The 18,145-nt window shown below is 28.5% G+C and overlaps 1 protein-coding gene across 1 annotated transcript in view; it reads right to left on the bottom strand.

Moving 5' to 3' along the window:
- Positions 1 to 1,774: 1,774 nt before the first annotated feature.
- LOC103569003 (uncharacterized) overlaps positions 1,775 to 18,145 on the bottom strand; it is a 33,951-nt gene continuing 17,580 nt past the window's right edge. Inside the window, exons 2-10 of the mRNA XM_008546067.2 lie at positions 12,449 to 12,491; positions 11,838 to 12,005; positions 9,421 to 9,679; positions 4,493 to 4,576; positions 3,973 to 4,106; positions 3,695 to 3,831; positions 3,219 to 3,615; positions 2,634 to 2,817; positions 1,775 to 2,066 (exon numbers count right to left, since the gene is read on the bottom strand). Of these exons, the coding sequence (XP_008544289.1) occupies positions 1,867 to 2,066; positions 2,634 to 2,817; positions 3,219 to 3,615; positions 3,695 to 3,831; positions 3,973 to 4,106; positions 4,493 to 4,576; positions 9,421 to 9,679; positions 11,838 to 12,005; positions 12,449 to 12,491 (1,606 nt within the window). The 3' untranslated portion in view covers positions 1,775 to 1,866. The remainder of the gene's footprint in view (positions 2,067 to 2,633; positions 2,818 to 3,218; positions 3,616 to 3,694; positions 3,832 to 3,972; positions 4,107 to 4,492; positions 4,577 to 9,420; positions 9,680 to 11,837; positions 12,006 to 12,448; positions 12,492 to 18,145) is intronic.

The following is an 18,145-nucleotide window of genomic DNA, read 5'->3' as shown; positions in this document are numbered from 1 at the left end:
CATTAATCATGATTACAATTTTATATATAAGTATATATATTTATTGTTATTATTTATTATTATTATTTATTCAATAGTCATTATTAATTAATCATACATTCGCCAATAAAACTATATTTACAAGAGTTATATTTTGGCCAAAAATAATAGTAGTCATAAAATGAAAAAAAAAGAAATAATAATTTTTTACTCGGAACAGCCAGGAGGGGAAACTAATATTTTTTTTTTATAATAAATTTTTCAAGACAGAAGATAATTACATATAAGCGTCATTTTCTTATAATTATTTAGATCCTCATAACGAAATATTAAAAAGAGAATTTTATTTAAAAGTAATGAAGAAGGAGCATGTAGCGTGAATCCTTATGACTTCTGTCTGATACAAGAGTCTTAATTTGCTTTCACTCAATGAGAAATATTACTTAATCCTCACCGGCCGTATTACCGCGTCAAGGCACTTAATTATAATAATAATAATTAATTAATAACTATTATTATATATTTTATAGTTTAATTAATGCAATATTTTTAAAATGATTATCGAGAAAACGGAGACATTTTACGGAGTAATATTCAATGCATGTCAAAATAATTATTTAAATATATAATGCTGTTATGTATTTATATAAATGACCTAATTCATTTATTTTATTTATTTATTATTCGAGACAGAAAGACTAATGATTAGACTGTTTCAAATTAAGGGGCTATTTTTTTTTTTTTTGAAGAACATTGAAAAATCGAAAGGGTATCTCATAACATGACCCTAGATAAAATTTGAGCTCTTAATATTGATATGAAGAGGTGGCTGTTTATAATTTTCGATTTTTCATCTAGTAACACGCTAAAAAAATTCATAACTTCTGAACAAATCAACATACAGAAAATTTATCTGAATAAAATTTTTAGCAAATTTACTGACCTACAAAAAAGTTCTCTTATGATATTTTTATAAATTCGATCATTCATAAGATATCGAAATTTGAAGCATTTTTGTACAGTTTAAAGAACCTGTTTTTGCTCATTGTAAATTTTATAACATGTCAACTAATAAGAATTAAGAAATTATCAATACAGTTATTTGTAGGAAATTGAATGCTCTACAAAAAATGTCTGATTTGAAATTTTCGAAAATTCAACCATTCCAAAGATATGCATCCAAAAATTACACTGTCTGAAAATTATAATATTTCTCAATTCTTATCATAAATTTTTTTTATTACTTCAAAATTCATATAATTTACTAATTTTATAGTCTTACTGCATCGCATAATAATTATTACTACGTAAATTATAAATCTATCGATATGTTTATTGATACGCCAGTAATTTAAACTAAATTAAATATCGTTTTTTTTTTTTTTAATAAAAAATTTAAAATAAATAATTTTCTTTAAATTAATTAGGAATAATAAAATTTATCAAATAACGTTAACTAAAACTGAATGGCGTATATTGTTCGGAAGACCCTTAATTAAATCTAATTTATTAATTAAATTACTTCATTACTTGATCATTAGTGTATATGACGTGTATTATTCTTATGATTATTATTGTATTTTATTATTATTATTATTATTATAATAATATATCGCACATCGTAGTTAATGCGTGATAAATTTAAACCCGCAAACGCCTAGAGGTTGCTCTAACGGTTTATGTTTGTGGTTTTCATCAATTAAACGTGAAAACCCGGTTTAAAATATTAAAACTTTTTTTTTCTATAAATTATATTGACGAATTTCCATAATCATTGTCTTGTTAAATTCTTTAAACTTTTTTTGCATTGTGATTGTAATTGATGAGTATTTTTTCAAATTTATTTATTTATTCATTGAATAAAAAAAAAGGCCGAGTTATTATTTTTTAATTAATTCGTCCTTTATGAGTCATATAACTAAGACTGTCGCTAAGAAGTTTTTCTCTAGCTGCTCGTCGTATTCTCGAACAAAGAACGAGGAGAGTACCTACCATTATGCAAATTAAACCACAACTAAAACCTACTATTGTATTAACGACTGTTGATCGTAAACAAACTTTTTCTCCTGTTGCTTCACTTACTCCTCCTATAAATCAACAACAACATAATTATTATTGTTATTATTTATTTTAAATAATGATGCGGCTAAAATTTTTATTAAAGAACTTCCGGTTTATTTTTTAAATTTATTTTCAATACAATTAAAATTATAAATATTTTTATTTTTAAATTCGCGGTAAAAAAAACTATTGGAAACAAAATAAAAATTTGAAAGCGAGAATAAAATTTTTTATAAACTAAAAGGTTACGCTCTAATTAATTAAATATGACTTTAAAATTTATATTCCAGTATTTGTGGCATTAAATATCAATAGCAAATTCTTCAAATATTATAGAATTAAAATAAAAAAATTAACAATCGATTTAAGTTGCTAGAAACATTCTTGAACTATTTTTATTGTTCTTAAAACTATTAACCGCACTTGGATCAGCTACTTGCTTATTTAATTTTTATTATTACATATTTTAGTTTACAAATTTTACTCCCGAGTAAAGTAAAAAATTTTAACTGGAAGATCCTTATAAAGATTTATTCTTTCTAAGAATATCTATTAGCTCTAATTATTAATATGAATAACAAAATAAAAATTACCACTATGAGATGCAGCTGTTGTATTCTGAAATACTTCAGCTTCGCCTTCTCCTTCTTGAAGAACTCGTAACGATTGGAAAAGATTAACATTTTCAGATAAACTAGTCGCCGGTGTTGTAGGACCGCCGATAGCCAATGAACGTTTGGCAATATTTTTTGAATTTCTCCAATGACATGGTTGGCTCTAATCAATCAAACAAATTTCATAAATTACAGCTCAAATTTTTAAAAAAATTCTTTTAAATTATCAAGTTCTAATCCCGAATAAAAGTCTAAAGGAAAATAGACTTTTAAAAATTCCATACTCTAATAATTCATTTATACAAAACGGTCCCGAAATCGAATTTTTAAATTAATTAATGACTACTCAAAATCGGTATATTTTTTAGTGGGTCTCTAAATGCATTCAAAAGTCAATTAGAGTGGAAATGGAAACTAGAGTGAAAACCGAGTCCAATAATTAAACTGTGTGACTATTTATGGTTACTTCCTTTGTAGTTTTTTTTTTATTATTCGCACTTTGATAACGCGAGTGAAAATTGTCTAATTTTGAAAATTATAGAAAGTGTTGAATAAATAAATTACCGGACATCTGCCGTGGCACATTCGGACGTCGCACTCGATGTACAAAGCCGGTGACCCGGTGAATCTGAATGTCTTCATATAAGCAAATACTTGAGTTTCAAAGAGTCCACTTTCCGACCACGATCCTCTAAATCGGCTAATTAGTTTGTCGTCAACTGGACAGCCGTATTGATCAATAAGTTGGATCTTCTTATTGCCGCCATTGTGAGCGTAACAATCATTAACAACAATATCGAAACCATCGTATTTACTACGCATGTAAATGATAAGAGTAAGTGGATCGCCAACTCTTACAGGGCCGGCTACTCTCGTTCCAGTTGTTCCGTAACCATATCTTATCTCCATGTAACATTCTGGCGGTTGTAATGTAAATACAACTGGATTACCTGTCGCAACTCTGCAATAAAAATTTCAAGTATCAGTTATCTAAACTGTATTTATCATGATACTAATGCACTAAACATTTTTCAACTCACTCGACATCTAAAAACGGAAATGTCACAGTTTTCCAAAAATCATATCCGTATTCACACGTAACTTTGAAGTGTTCATCAAATTCTTCTTCGATGAGTGGATTGTATTGAACTGTGACCGTATTCCACATTAAATTTTTCTGTTGAAAAAAAAATTAATTGGAATAAAATTAAATGAAAGCAATAATTCGCCGTTAGATTTAGTAATAAATGTGGAATTAAATTTACTTGTAAATGAGAAAATTAAAATAATTAATTTATTATCCAGTAAATATTATTACCGTTGGATTTTTCCTGCTATCTTGATGATGAGTATTTTCCCCAAGAGTTCCGCAGCGATTTAACTGAATATAAAACTCGTAGTAATCCCTTCCGGTACCGTTGACGTACATGCAGTCAGGATCATAAGAGTAACCTGTAATTAAGAAGCGATTGTCTCTCACCAAGTCGAGCAATTGGACAAGCGGGGTGTATGATCGTAAATACAAGATCGGTATCGATCAATTTCGAACAACGGTCTTTGATCATTAGTATAACACCTCTCTTTTCTCATCACAATTATCATTATCATCATGTTATACGCCTTTTTTCCACGTCATCAACTTTACAATTCGCAACTCATTATTTTTTTTTTCTGAATTCATTTTTTATTTTTTTCAATCGCGATCAATCTTTTAGATACAGCCAATTTAATTTCATTCGTAACAATTACATTGCTATTTATCGTGACTCAGGATTATTCAATTGTGAGTTGGTTCCCGTGAGAAAAAATTTTTAAAATTGAATTATTTTAATTCTTACCAGCTGAGTATAAAAGTCCGGCAAATGATCCATTGAAACCAATGCGTATTTTCATATAATCATCTTGACATTCAGCTTCGATATCTATAATCAAAAATAAGAAAAAAAATTACATCATTTTTAATCTCCGCGGAATTACAATCGATATATTTTTTATGATTATTTTTTTTAATGTAGAAAAAAATTAATCTAATTTTTTATGAGTTACACTTCAAACTACATTTTTTTTTTCAAGTAAAAATTATGTACATGGTCATTTTAATTTAAAAAAGTAATGAGTTTTTTGAAGAATAAAATTAAGATCCGGAGTTTAATTTGAAAAAAAAAAAAATTTTTTTTTTCCGTTTTAAATTTTGCGCGTAAAAATAAACGTTTTAACGAGTGGAATAATCAACCAATAATCATCCTTCGATATCTACAAGCTAAAAGTAATTTATTTTTCAAATTTCCTTTATAATTCAATTATTCAAAATTTCTACTCAAAAATTAATTTTTGAATTTTTTTTAAAAACGATAAATAATAAAAAAAAATATTTAGAAAAATTGCACCTATAGATTTTTTAATTTTCTACATGTGCATTTTTCAGTTTTTTTTTTTTTTTTGTAATTGATTCGTTAAAAATACAACCCGAAAATTTTTAATTATCTGGTAACTTCAGGATCATTATAATAATGACTAAATAATTTTTCAAATGATTGTAGTTCCAAAAATTGATTTTTAAACATTTATCAGTCTGATGTCTGACATAATTTTCAAATTTTTAATTTTTTTTTAATCCCAACAACAATTTTTACAAATTTTGCATTACAGTAGAAGTTTTAACAAGTATGTCCATCTTACACTCACTAGAGCCTATAAAATAAATTTAAAAAAAACATTTTTTTAATTTATCGATTCTTCCCTCTCATTAACCAGATTAATTATTTTTCTATCAAATAAAAGAGTAAATAAGAAAAAAAAAAAAAACAAATAAATAATTAAATGGACGTTTATAATAAAATTTGAGATCGTTATTCACGGCCTCAAGATTATTTCTCGTGCAACATCCGATGTAACGTATATATATGTATACATATGTACGTATAAGGTAAATAAGTTTCCGTTGGTGGAATCCGGTCATCGATGGAATAAGTGAAAGTAAAACGAGCAAATGGGTTTTACGTGTGTACACAAACAACATACACAGCAATAACACATGTTATGTATTTGTGTACGCGTGCTCTTCGTGATAAGGAAGATAGGATAGGTTAAGGAGGTAAGGATACAAGTAAAGAAGGCACACGTAACGACGTGTCTAAACAAGCGGCGGTGGAGATTTTAAATCGATAGTCATGCATCAGGTAACTCTGGAATGATGATACAATGTTCCCTTATAACGTTTTTATTACATCCCAGAAAAACGCGATTGCGTTATTTTATTTTTTTAAATTCAAATATTTATCCGACTTCTCGAATTGCTCATTTTTAATTACACTGTAGTTGCTTTAATCTTATAATAATTAATATTATTATTATAATTACTATAGGCAAATATAAATGTCATAGATGATAAATAATGTATTATATGCATAAAATTAGTGTTATTTATAAAACAAAAATAAATGTTAGTTAAACTAATTTTCGGGTGAAACGATCTGGAAAGAAAAGATCGTATTCACTATAATAGAGTGCAAAATCTTGGCATCACAATAGAAAATTTTTTTGTTTCCGGAGAATAGAAGAATGAAGTAAATTGGTATATATATATATATATATATATATATAGAGTGAAATAGTGTGTAAAATTCTCGTGGATGTTAAAATATTATAAAATGAGGGCTTTTACAACAAAATAAAAACAAAACACCCGAAGAAGTTGAAGAAGAAAATGATGATGAGCGTGAAATACTAAAGGTGAATAAAGAAGAAAAGTTTAGAAAAATGGGTAAAAAAAAGTAGATACTGATGGAATGACTTTAAGTGTCTTGGAGGTGAAGAAAAAAAATCGAAGGGTTGAGGAAGAAATTGTGGATTAGATGAAAAAAAGACTAAGAAATGGATAAAGAAGAAGAGAAGAATGAAGAAGATGAAGCAGAAGGCGGAGGAAGAAAAATGAGAATCCAAGTGATGGGGAATTTATGGGAATTGGCCAGAGCTTGGAGAATGCTGCACTAAACCTATAATCGGCTTCGTCTTCGTGTAATTGACGATTCCACGTATATATATTCACCGGGTAGTTACTTCCGGGCCCCCGATATGTCTTGTAAATTCAAGTATGCACTTTTATTTATACATACACACGGTTTCATAATCTTGTAACTCAGCAACAACTTAATCTAATCTTTTTTCAATTCTCTCATGCTAATGTTCTTATAATGTTCGAGTAATTTTGTTGGTTTTATTTAGCGCTCTAGGCTTAAACTCGTATGATTTACTTCTTCTTATTGAGTTCATCAGTTAATAATCTTTGGAATTCATAGATGGATAATTGAGGTAGCGATTGAGTAATCCATCATGTTGACCGGTATAATTTACTTATTTCATATTTATTTATTTATCTTATGATATTTCATTATTATTATTCATGGTATGATCATACACAGGCTCTTTGTCATCGAGTTAAGTACCCGAGGGACGTAACCGTCTTTATGCAATAGACACTTAGTTTATGATAAAGAGAAAGAGTAATGGCAAATGCTGCTGTAGTTTCATGTGGTGTCAGCGTTGTACGACTTCCAACACCGTTTTAATTGCCATGCTAACGGGACTGATCCAGACAAGTAATATCATCTATTTAGACAGTTGATGGGTGTCTATATAAAAGAGAATCTTCATGGTCCAGACAACTTGTCTAGGTCATTTGTCTAAAATCTCGTTCATTTTTTTACCAAAGAGATTTATGATAAAGCCGAAAGTAGTCTTTATTACTGACTGCTCTGTCTTTATCACTAATTGTATGTAGTCTACTTCTGCTATGAGTTATTTATGGCTATCTGTTAATACTTCAACAGATACTTTCAGCCTGAGTAACTTAAAAAGAAAGCTGAAAGTTTTTGATACCACCTTTTTTATGCACAGTTATTTTTTAATTGGCTATCATTAATTAAGTCAATAATTTTAATTACTTCTAAAAATATATTGCATACGATTCATTTTTTTAATAATACTATTTTAAAGTGTAATTTTTTGTGAGGTTCGCTAATTTTTCATTATGAAAATTTTAGTGACAAATGGTAGTGGGGGTTACCAATAAAATTGAATCTTTAATTATTTATCAAATATTCAAATTTTGCTATAAATGCAGGCCTCATAACGCGAAGCGTTTGAAGTGATGCATAACGCTCAACATGTCAAAGTCAAGCAATTTTTCGGACTTGAATTGCCTCTATTTCATCAAAGAAGTGCCCTTATTATTTATTTTTCGTTTTACATTGCGCATGATCAGATTTTAGTTCTAATTTTTTGGCATAGATGAAACTTTCATTATTAAATTTTTGTTGTCTTTTTTTATTATACTAAAAATTCTCTTATTATTATTATTATTATTATTATTATTATTATTATTATTATTATTATTATTATTATTATTATTATTATTATTATTATTATTATTATTATTATTATTATTTAATTTTTTTATATTTTTCCTTTATAGAGGACATTACAAGGAACTAAAAACGATGATATTATGTAGAGTAATTCCTAACAGAATTAAAATTACAAACTATTCTATGTAGACAGAGTCATCCTCCCCCATCTAAGGGGTGCCTAGATATCAGAAAATAAATTTTTCTTAGGGCTTTTTCATAGTTTTTCCTTTTAAAAGACATTATATAGAACAAAAAACGTTTATATTGTGTAGTTTTCTCCAACAGAAGCAAAATTACGAGCTACTCTTCTCCGAAATATACAAACCGGCATTCTCATTTTATCGGTCAAATAAAAATAATATTTTTAATTAAAATAAATGAAGCCTGGCATTCCAAGTAGCTTGTGTCATAAAATAAATTTAAAAATAATTAAGTAACATTAAAACTTACTAAACATTAAAATTTAAAAAATACCATTATTAATAATAAAAAACACGAGCACGGACATTCACAAAAATGACAAAGCAGTTCTGTCAAAACATTGTAAATTCACGTAACTAGCATACAATCATCTTACACTTACAAAAATATAAAAACATGCTAGTACTTTCATGTTTAAAATTTTCAAAATCAAAATTAAAAAAAAAAGAAAGTTTTCATTTTTCAATTCTACGCGCATTAGAATTAAAATGTGAAATATATTCCTTGTACATAAAATTAAAAAACTATAGGCTTCAAGTATATGTCCAATATTTTTATTCAACACTTCATGATTATTAAAAAAAAAAATATAAATAATTTTGACAGACATATTTTGGATGTTTAAAACCTAATCAGCAACTAAAAATAAGTGTAAATAGTAAAAAAAATTACACTAACGGCACCATTACAACCCAAAAAAAAACTAATTTTGCCTTCTTTTGCCTTTGACTGCATTTTTTTTTACTAAAACCCTCTAACGGCACCATTATTACCTTGAAGAATAATTTCCTCTTTCATTACCCTGTCTAACTAGTGGACTATTATTTTTTAAGTGAAATTTCCTTTACAAAAATAGCACTTCCAGTAAATTATGACTGGTAACAACTATTCATTTAGATGAACTAAAGCTCCATGTTTACAGTTTTAAACAAATAAGTGTCGGATTGCTAAAAAAGGTTTTCTGTGCACACACAAAACCGTTAATAAGACTCTTAATTTCTAAAAAAACGTTCACATAAATTAGAGTTACTAATTTTTCGATTTACCGTTGATACATTTTGCAACATTGTCAGTAATTTATAACCATGAATAATAACATCCAATTATACGTAATAATAGCAATGATAGTAGTAATAGTAATAACAGGTATTACTTACGTTGGACACGAGTAGTATTAGGTCTATATCTCCGATGCTCTCTGTCCCAAGTTTCCGGATGACGTCCCCACTCGTCATCACTGGATAGAGCAGTTCCACCTGTACCTGAAGCCGAACCACCACCACCAGTACCACCAGTGGCACCAATGCCTTGAAGACCCTGTAGAGTTTGGAGAGCTTGCAAATTTGGATTCAACGGTACTCGAGGTTTTATTGCCGGTACCGGAATATACTGAGCACCTTCACCCAAGTAAACCACCTTTGGGAACAAGTAGAGAAATAAAAAAAAAATAAACAAATCCATCATTATTAAAATTATCCAATCTCAATTGAATTTGTTAGAAAAACTTAGCAAATAACAAGCTAAAGCATCAGCATGTATAGTCTAGTGTTGTGTTGATATATATATGGGTATATATGTGTATATATATATGTACAAAAGTAAAAGACCAGGAAGCGGAACTGTCACGTCAAGAGTGCGTCCTCGTGGCAACACGACATCTTGTAGTATCCATCCCGTTTGTTTCATGTCTCTCCGTGACATGTCGACGAGCATCACGAAGACGCACGAGTCGACACCCGCGCATTCATGCGTCGATTAACGGTCACGCGGTTCACCATCTTAAACCATTAGTCGAGCTACTTTATATACAAGAGCTATAAGATACTAAAGAGGGATGCTGCCGATTATATTTTTTATTTACAAAACTACTATACACTTAACTCGGATTTAGCAGCTACGATACGCAACAGCTACACCACTAGAGAAGCTATTGAGCTTAAGGGATTAGATGCTTGTCTTTTCAGACAAGACACGGTTCAGTGGCAATGACTAGTAGATAGACTAGATCCACGTGATAGACCCGAGGCCACTACTTTTGATTCGCTACTTCTTCAACATTTTTTATTTTATTTTATCTAGTTCAGCATCTTACTTCTCAATGTCTCATTTAATTGTATTTAAAGCCTCCGATGGTTTAATTTATATGGCCAATAAATTGTACGCTTGGTTTTTTAATTTCTTAGTCAATTATCTGCACAGTAATTTCATTTATTTTTTTTTTTTTCATTAAAACGAGACCGGGTAAAAAAATCTTGAATTTTTTTTAATCAGTGAAACTATAAATTTTTTTTCATTAAGTTTAATTTTGTTTTATGAGTTATATAAATTTACAGTAAAATCTAATTTATATAAAATATTAATTTTTATAATTTATACTCATTTATATTTGATTTAAAAAAATCGAAGGAAAGTAATTCACAAAAGAAAAATTTGTTTGTATATCTTGTTTCATTTCCTCTTTCTATATTAAACTTTATTAAAAAAAAAAAAATTCTATCTCATAAATTGTTGTGTATGCAGAATAGTAATTTCCAATAATAAATAAATTACTTACAATAGTGCAATGATAAATTAAATTTATTAAATATGAATAACAAATAGCCAAGTGTTTAATTATTTTTATTGACCGTTAAATAATAAATAATTCTCCTTCGACATTTAACTATAATGCATAAATTTATATATTTATCTGTGGAGTTATACACTATAAAGAAGTTAAAAGTTAAAACGTTTAAATTTTATATCTTGCATCGTGATTATTATATTAAAACAGTACTCTAAATCAAAGATGCTGTATAATAATTTAAATATTTATTTATGTATTTTATTTTTTTCTTTAAGTTTAGCGAATTTTTTAATTTTACCAAAGAAAATTGATGCTCAGCGTTGATTTACGGCGAACGGTAAAACGCGAAAGAAGCTTGCCGAGTGATAAAACGCGATCGTTTCCTACACTGCTAGGCTGTATAGTAATGATGTAGAGAGTGTAATGCAGAATGTATATAAAATAGTGTAGAGTCTGTTCTGTTGGCGCATCTAGACAGTACAGGGGCGTTAACCGACGAAACGTGCAGTAGCTGTATGTTAAGGATTATGATGACTGGTGGCTGCACCGGTACTGAAAGTAGCCGGCGAATCATCCCCCCATTATCCAGATCTCCGGGATTATTTGCCTCTCTGTGTAGTTTAGCTCGTGTACTCTTACTGATGGTTAGGCTATCATGTAGAACGAGAATACTCTTCTATAACTATATGAATGCTTCCTTAAACAACGTGGCGTTTTGCTCGTCGGATAGCTATTCTATCCTATCCTATCCTATCCTATCCTATCCTATCCTCCAGTTGTTGTTTTGTCCATGATGTCATAGAGACGGTTTCTTCCTGTCGGCGAAAGAGACGAGAAACCGTTGCTCGATCAACGATGCAACTAGTGGAAACAGATCTTAGTCGCATAACCAAATGCTTGGTCACTATAATTCCGTTCTTGCCTTATTACTTTGTTCATGTTGTTACATTGTTGTACTGTTTCTTTTTTTAATACTATGAGATTATTTTAAATTATTTAAGAACTCACAGTATCCTGATCACTGGCTTCATGGGTTAATGATTCTCTGGTCTCGGTACGGTTTAATTCTGTAGCATCTTCTGGACCAGCTCCACTGCCTGCCCAATAGTCATCAGTTGTATCTTCGACTATTGTATCTAAATTTGGTTTTTCCGATTCTATTACTTCAGGATGAGCCTAAAAAAAATTATTTGTTTTTTATTTAAAAAATTCAGATTTTTAGTTTCAACCGATTGTGGAAATTTTATCGTAATTTTTAGTTGTCTTACTCCGAATTTTTTTTTCACACTTTCAAAAAAAATTTTTTAAGACCGTAATTTCAATCAAAAATTTACTAAAAGAAATCCGAGATTGATTTTTCCCAAAAATCTATCGTTAAATAATTAAAAAATGAATTTACAAAATTCTTTAAGTAAAAACCGTTTACTGTTCGAGCACTTAAACGAATTAAATATTTTGCCATTAATAATTATTTCTAAACCAATAACCGTTTGGCGACTTGCAAATAAAATCCATTGAATGAAGTTCAAGAGATAACTAAACTACTTAAAGTTAAAAAATAACTTATATGTGTATAAATATTAACGGTTTTACCTTTAAGTACAGCAAAAAGTACCCACCTGAATGGAATTTATAGTAACAAGCAGTAGAATCCACACGAGCCTGTAAAAACATAAAACACGATATAAATATCCATGGAATCTCAATAGCATAAAATGGATAAAAAACTTAATGAGTTTTCAGTTTGCAAAAAGAAACTTAAACTAAAACTGAAACTTAAACACAGCGAAATAAAAAAAATAAACTAAAGAAGTATATTCTTAATAAAAAGTAGTAAAAAGCTCATATATGCACAGTAGCGAATAAAAATTTATCGATCACGCTTTAGAGTTTTCCCGTATCTTCAGTGTTACAATTTACTATTATTACTCTGCACATTAGATATTGCCCATAGACTTTTTTTTTAGCCCCATCATCCGCTTCTCTATCACCGACATAGAGATAGTCCCAGCAAAACCAATCAAACAACACGAGTCTGTAAAATTTATCCTTGATGCTCCACTTCTGTCCACGCTTCAGTTAATTCAGTATGCAACAAGTAAAGAACATCAGGAAGATATCCTTCAGTCTCTCCACACTCACGCATAAAGATGATTTTCTTATAACTTTACTCTTAACTCAAAACGACCGTGAGGAATAACCGGGTGATTATGAGTGAGATCTGAGTACCTAGATATAGTTTATTCTTCCGGGAATGCCCGATGAATCGAATCGAAAACTACTTATCGCTTCAGGTTAATAAAAATTTACAAATATATATATATATATATAGAAATTCATATATATTTTTATTTAAAACCACTTTGAATCATTATTTTAATGTACAATAAAATATTTTATTTAATATATAATTTATTTCTTCTCTATTTATATATATATATATATATATATAAATTTTAATGTACCTGATTCAAAGGTTTTATTATATATGAAAAATATATAGCTTTGTAAATGTCTACAACGAAGCATTGATAATAAATACTATTTTAGACACGAATTGTCCAGAAAAGTTATTTATTTATCCTAAGGGATTGTTATTATTTAGTTAGCCGTAAATTTAAACGTCACGAAGATAAAATTGAACAAGTTGCGCTTTATTATGAATATTGAAACAATTCACTGTCCTTTAGGCTATATATATTTATATAAATGTATATGTGTTTATATAATACGAATAGCGGTGGCAGTGCATCATCACTATTTTGACCTAGTGAATAAGCTTCGTAACAGTCTTGTAACACGCAACCGCCAACGTAATAACCTATAACAACAGCTTTTGCTCCCGCGCCATGTGTGAACTGCCGTGTGAGAATCATACATGTTAACTGGACATATGAAGTTGGAGAACAGGTAACAAACAGAGACAAAAGGAGAAGAAGAAGAAGAAGAAGAAGAAGAAGAAGAAAGAAGAGCCGGTAGAAAATGAATGGCTGCATTCTAAAGACTACCGCAATGTTCTTATAACATATCCGGCGAACGTGCTCGAGTTTCTTTTCAAGAGTATTAAACAAAAAAAAATGTATAAATAAACAAGGACTGGAAAAACGCGTGTATGTGTGGTATGTACGCTGTCGGTTACTGGAGTTAAGAATGTGCATTTGACAGCTATTCACGGGTAATTAGGGTAATACCAGGGAATAATTCACACCAAACGTACTATTATATGTCTGTTTGATAACTTTATGTTCTGAGAATTCAATTAGTGATACTAATTTTTTTTTATGTTAGATATATATTATATATTTATACGGCTTTCATTGAGAACTTGAGATTATTTTAAACATTATGGTTATAATACAAGGATATTGCGTGAATTGTATTATCAATAGTACCGTATTATGAAAATATTTTTTTTTTATTGCTTATTATTTTTTTTTCTCTTGATTTTATGTTAGTACATTTATTCATTTTTCTAAAGAATATTAATTATTCATTTACATATCTTGATTAATAGTCACATTAAATTTATAATTAGAGATAGAGAGGGTAATTATTTAGATATGTAAAATCAAATCACTTTTTTATAAATTGCAGATATAATTTCTTGCACAGAAACATAAAAAAAATAACTACGTTATTTCAAATACTTAAAGGCATTCTCAGACAGTACCCCTTACTTTTCAAAAATATACAATGACTTTCAACTGTGATCACCGTATTAAAATTTTATTTTTTATTAAGAACAAAATTGATACTTTGATTCAGGAAAGGACAACGTAGTAGTAATTTCGCCGAGATATAGAATTTTTTAAAAATTACTTACAGTTGTCATCAAGTAAGAGTTAAACAAAATTTTAAAATTTGAATCATAAAATTGACATGAAGATTTTACTGAAATTTATTTAACAAATTTCGTTTAACTCTCAATTGATATCAACTGTGTCATTTTTAACTTCCCGCTAATTTTTTAAAATCTATGTTTCGATATTGTCCTTTTTTCAATTAATGCTTTAATTTTTTTCTTATCAGCTGATAAAATTTTGATACGCTTATGACAATTTAAAGTCATTGAAAGTTTTCAAAAAGTGGGGGACGCTATCCGAGAATGACCTTAAGGTGTAATTCAACTGAAAATGTTTTCTAGATTTTAGAGCAATTTGTTTGAAAAAAATTTCGAGTCATTTCTAATAATCTTCTTAATGGAAAATTTTTTTTTTTTTTAATTTAGTTGTTACTTATACCAATTAATGTTTCTTTACAATCATAATAATTTTAAATTTTTTATTCTGATTTGTCACAAAAAATAAATAGAGTTTCAAAAATAGTGACAAAATAAAATTGCCAAAAAAAAAATTCTATTCACCGGTAAATTTTAAAACTAAATTACTGATATTTTTATGTTGATATTTATGATTTTTTTTTATATAAAAAAATATTTTAAACCATATGTAAATGATTAACAGTTTTTCAGGATAATTTAAATAAATTTAAAATAAATAGAGGAGAAAAATACATTTTAAAGTTTTAACACGTAAGTACTTAGGCACATAAGTGTGTTCAACTGAGCAAATCTAAGTACATAAAAATAATTCAACACAATACATAAGTTAGCCAACAAGAACATATATATGAATAGTAATGTATAATAAATTGACGGGTAAGGATAGACGTAAAAAGAGAAAACGAATATGCAATAAAAGTGTAAGAGGTGTAAAAAGTGAAAAATAAAAAATAAATATAATCACCTATGTATATATAAAATTATCAGCACATAAATAATTACAATAAAAATAATAATAATAGTAATAATGAATGATATGATGTCTAAAATGGCAAAATAATTGTATAATGATAGAGAGTAACGTGGGTAGAGTTTGATCTAATTAATAAAACGGAGGTTGGAAGTAAACGGGAAACTTGATTTGCCTAGAGCATCAAAGTCATTTCTCGCGTAACTCTTTCTCCATTTTTTTTTTTTTTATTACACATCTATTCCTTTCTTTTCTTTCTCTTTATATAAAAGATAGTGTTGCCTTGACGCAGAATAGTAGTAGAGGTGGATTAAAAAAAAAGTTCTCGCATTCTCGATGAACTCAAGTAGCAGGCCCACTTGAGCTCTATTTTCTCCCACTAGTTTATATATGTATATATATATACGGGACTTGGTAATTCATTTTCTTTTCTTTGCAGTTATACGAAGACACCTGCTATTACGTATGCGGTTGCGTGCAAGCAACTTGATCTTGACGCTCGACCACTAGGTCAGTGATATTCTTCCTTCAATTCACTTGTTTTATTTAATATATATATATATATATATATATATATATATATATATATATATATATATATATATATATATATATATATATATATATATATATATATAGTTATAGATATATACATATACATTTACCACTGATAGATATAAATCATGCAAATTTTTAATGGTAAAAATATCTTTACTTATTTTTAAATATATGAAAATGTATAAATAACCGCCGTTTTTTATTTTGGAAAATTCTCTGTTCATTTCATTTATTTTTTTTTTTTATGAAACTATAATTTTATAATTTGAGGCTTAGATAATATTTTTATGGGAGGAAATAGGAATTTGAATAAAAAAAAAATTTTTGAATTAATAATGATGAGCTACGCATGATTTGATGGTACGGAATGTCCTAAATAGTTATTGTAAAATTACATTCCGAGAAACTTATTTATGAAGCTTGAAGAAAGTATTGTTTTTATAAAAATTGCATCGTATTTTTCTATGAATAAATTATAATCCCGTACTTTTATCACCAAGTATAAGTATATATCTATATCTAAATATATATAAAATTCATAAAATGAAATGCGTTTACTTTTAATAAATTCATGGAAACGATCAGTTCTCAAGAAGTCTAACGGAATTACAGATGCGAATTTGTGGGAATAAAAAAGTGCATTCTGCGACTGTGAATTTGTGTATAACTTACAATTTTAAACTTGAGTAAGGTCGAAGATCGGTATTTATTCTCAGAAAACTTTAAACAACCAACGGATTTTCGTTTTTCGATCATTACTCAACTTCGTATTATTAACCTCTGTTTTATTAACAAACTGATTTGATGACATATTACTGATTTTTTTTACCAATCGTATGAATTTATTATTCAAGTTGTTTTTTTTAATCATCAGATTATTGCTCTGATAGAATTTTTTTCATTTTTTCATGTATTTTTTTCACAGATGAGGAAAAAAAAAATTTAATTGTCCTAGAAATCTTAAAAAACATTATCTAAAGAATGATTTTAAAGGAACTTAGTACTTAACTTTAATAACCCAAAATGAAGTTAATTTTAAAATGCGCATTGAAGAAAAATTGCTGAGAAAAATAAATTTCGTCCAATTATTCTAAAAATATAATTAAATCGTAATTACATAAAAAAAAAATGGATAAAATTTTTCGTGCACAATCTACCGAACAATTTCCGTTAGGATGTTCTCTATATACAGCCACACAAACAACAGATCACATGATGATGAGAGATCGTAAACAGAACTTAAATAATTTTGAGGTTAATATCCTGAGAGTAAAAGATAATTGAAAGCAGATCGCGTACATAGATTAACGAGCCCAGAAGAATACACTCGGGTGGTACACATATTCTCTCATTTAACGATCTAACCTCCACTGTATACTCTAACAAGTATAACTATATGTTTACACCACGCTATGGAATTCTCAGATCCACTATATGGGAAAATGAATGCGCTGCGAGGGAAGAAGAATACGTCGTATTTAAAGTAAAAAAACCAACCAACAACAGCTAAAAAATAAATAAGTGCAAGAACTAATCTGTCATCTTTATCGTTAACCTGAATCATCTTACGCGCAGGCGTGCAGTCATTATAACCTCAACATCCACTGCCTTAACACAATAAATTAACTCTTCCTCCGCATAACAAAACAATGTACTACAGCATTCCAGGAAAATAGCTTAAAAACACGCAACAAAAGACATAACATATATTTATAACATAGACAGCAAGATTTGAATCTTGAGGATTTCCCTTAAAATGTACAGCGAATGCATCGGTACACATATTGTTGCTATTTGCTATTACTAAGCAACTGAAGTGCAAGTACAAGTACAAGCGTAGCATAGCATGGAATAATAAAAGTACATTATACGTTAAATGATAAAAAATAATCATTTACATGTTGCGTCGATGCGCAGTTATGCGGCACAGTATTTTATTTATTTCAGTTATATACTAACTCTTCCATCTTCAACATTTGCACGACTATTTGCATGCAAATGCAATTA

The sequence above is a fragment of the Microplitis demolitor genome, chromosome 5, assembly GCF_026212275.2.
Source record: "Microplitis demolitor isolate Queensland-Clemson2020A chromosome 5, iyMicDemo2.1a, whole genome shotgun sequence".
Classification (NCBI taxonomy): Eukaryota; Metazoa; Arthropoda; class Insecta; order Hymenoptera; family Braconidae; genus Microplitis; species Microplitis demolitor.
Note: the sequence above shows the minus strand (reverse complement) of the source record. Positions and strands in the feature narration are given on the sequence as shown.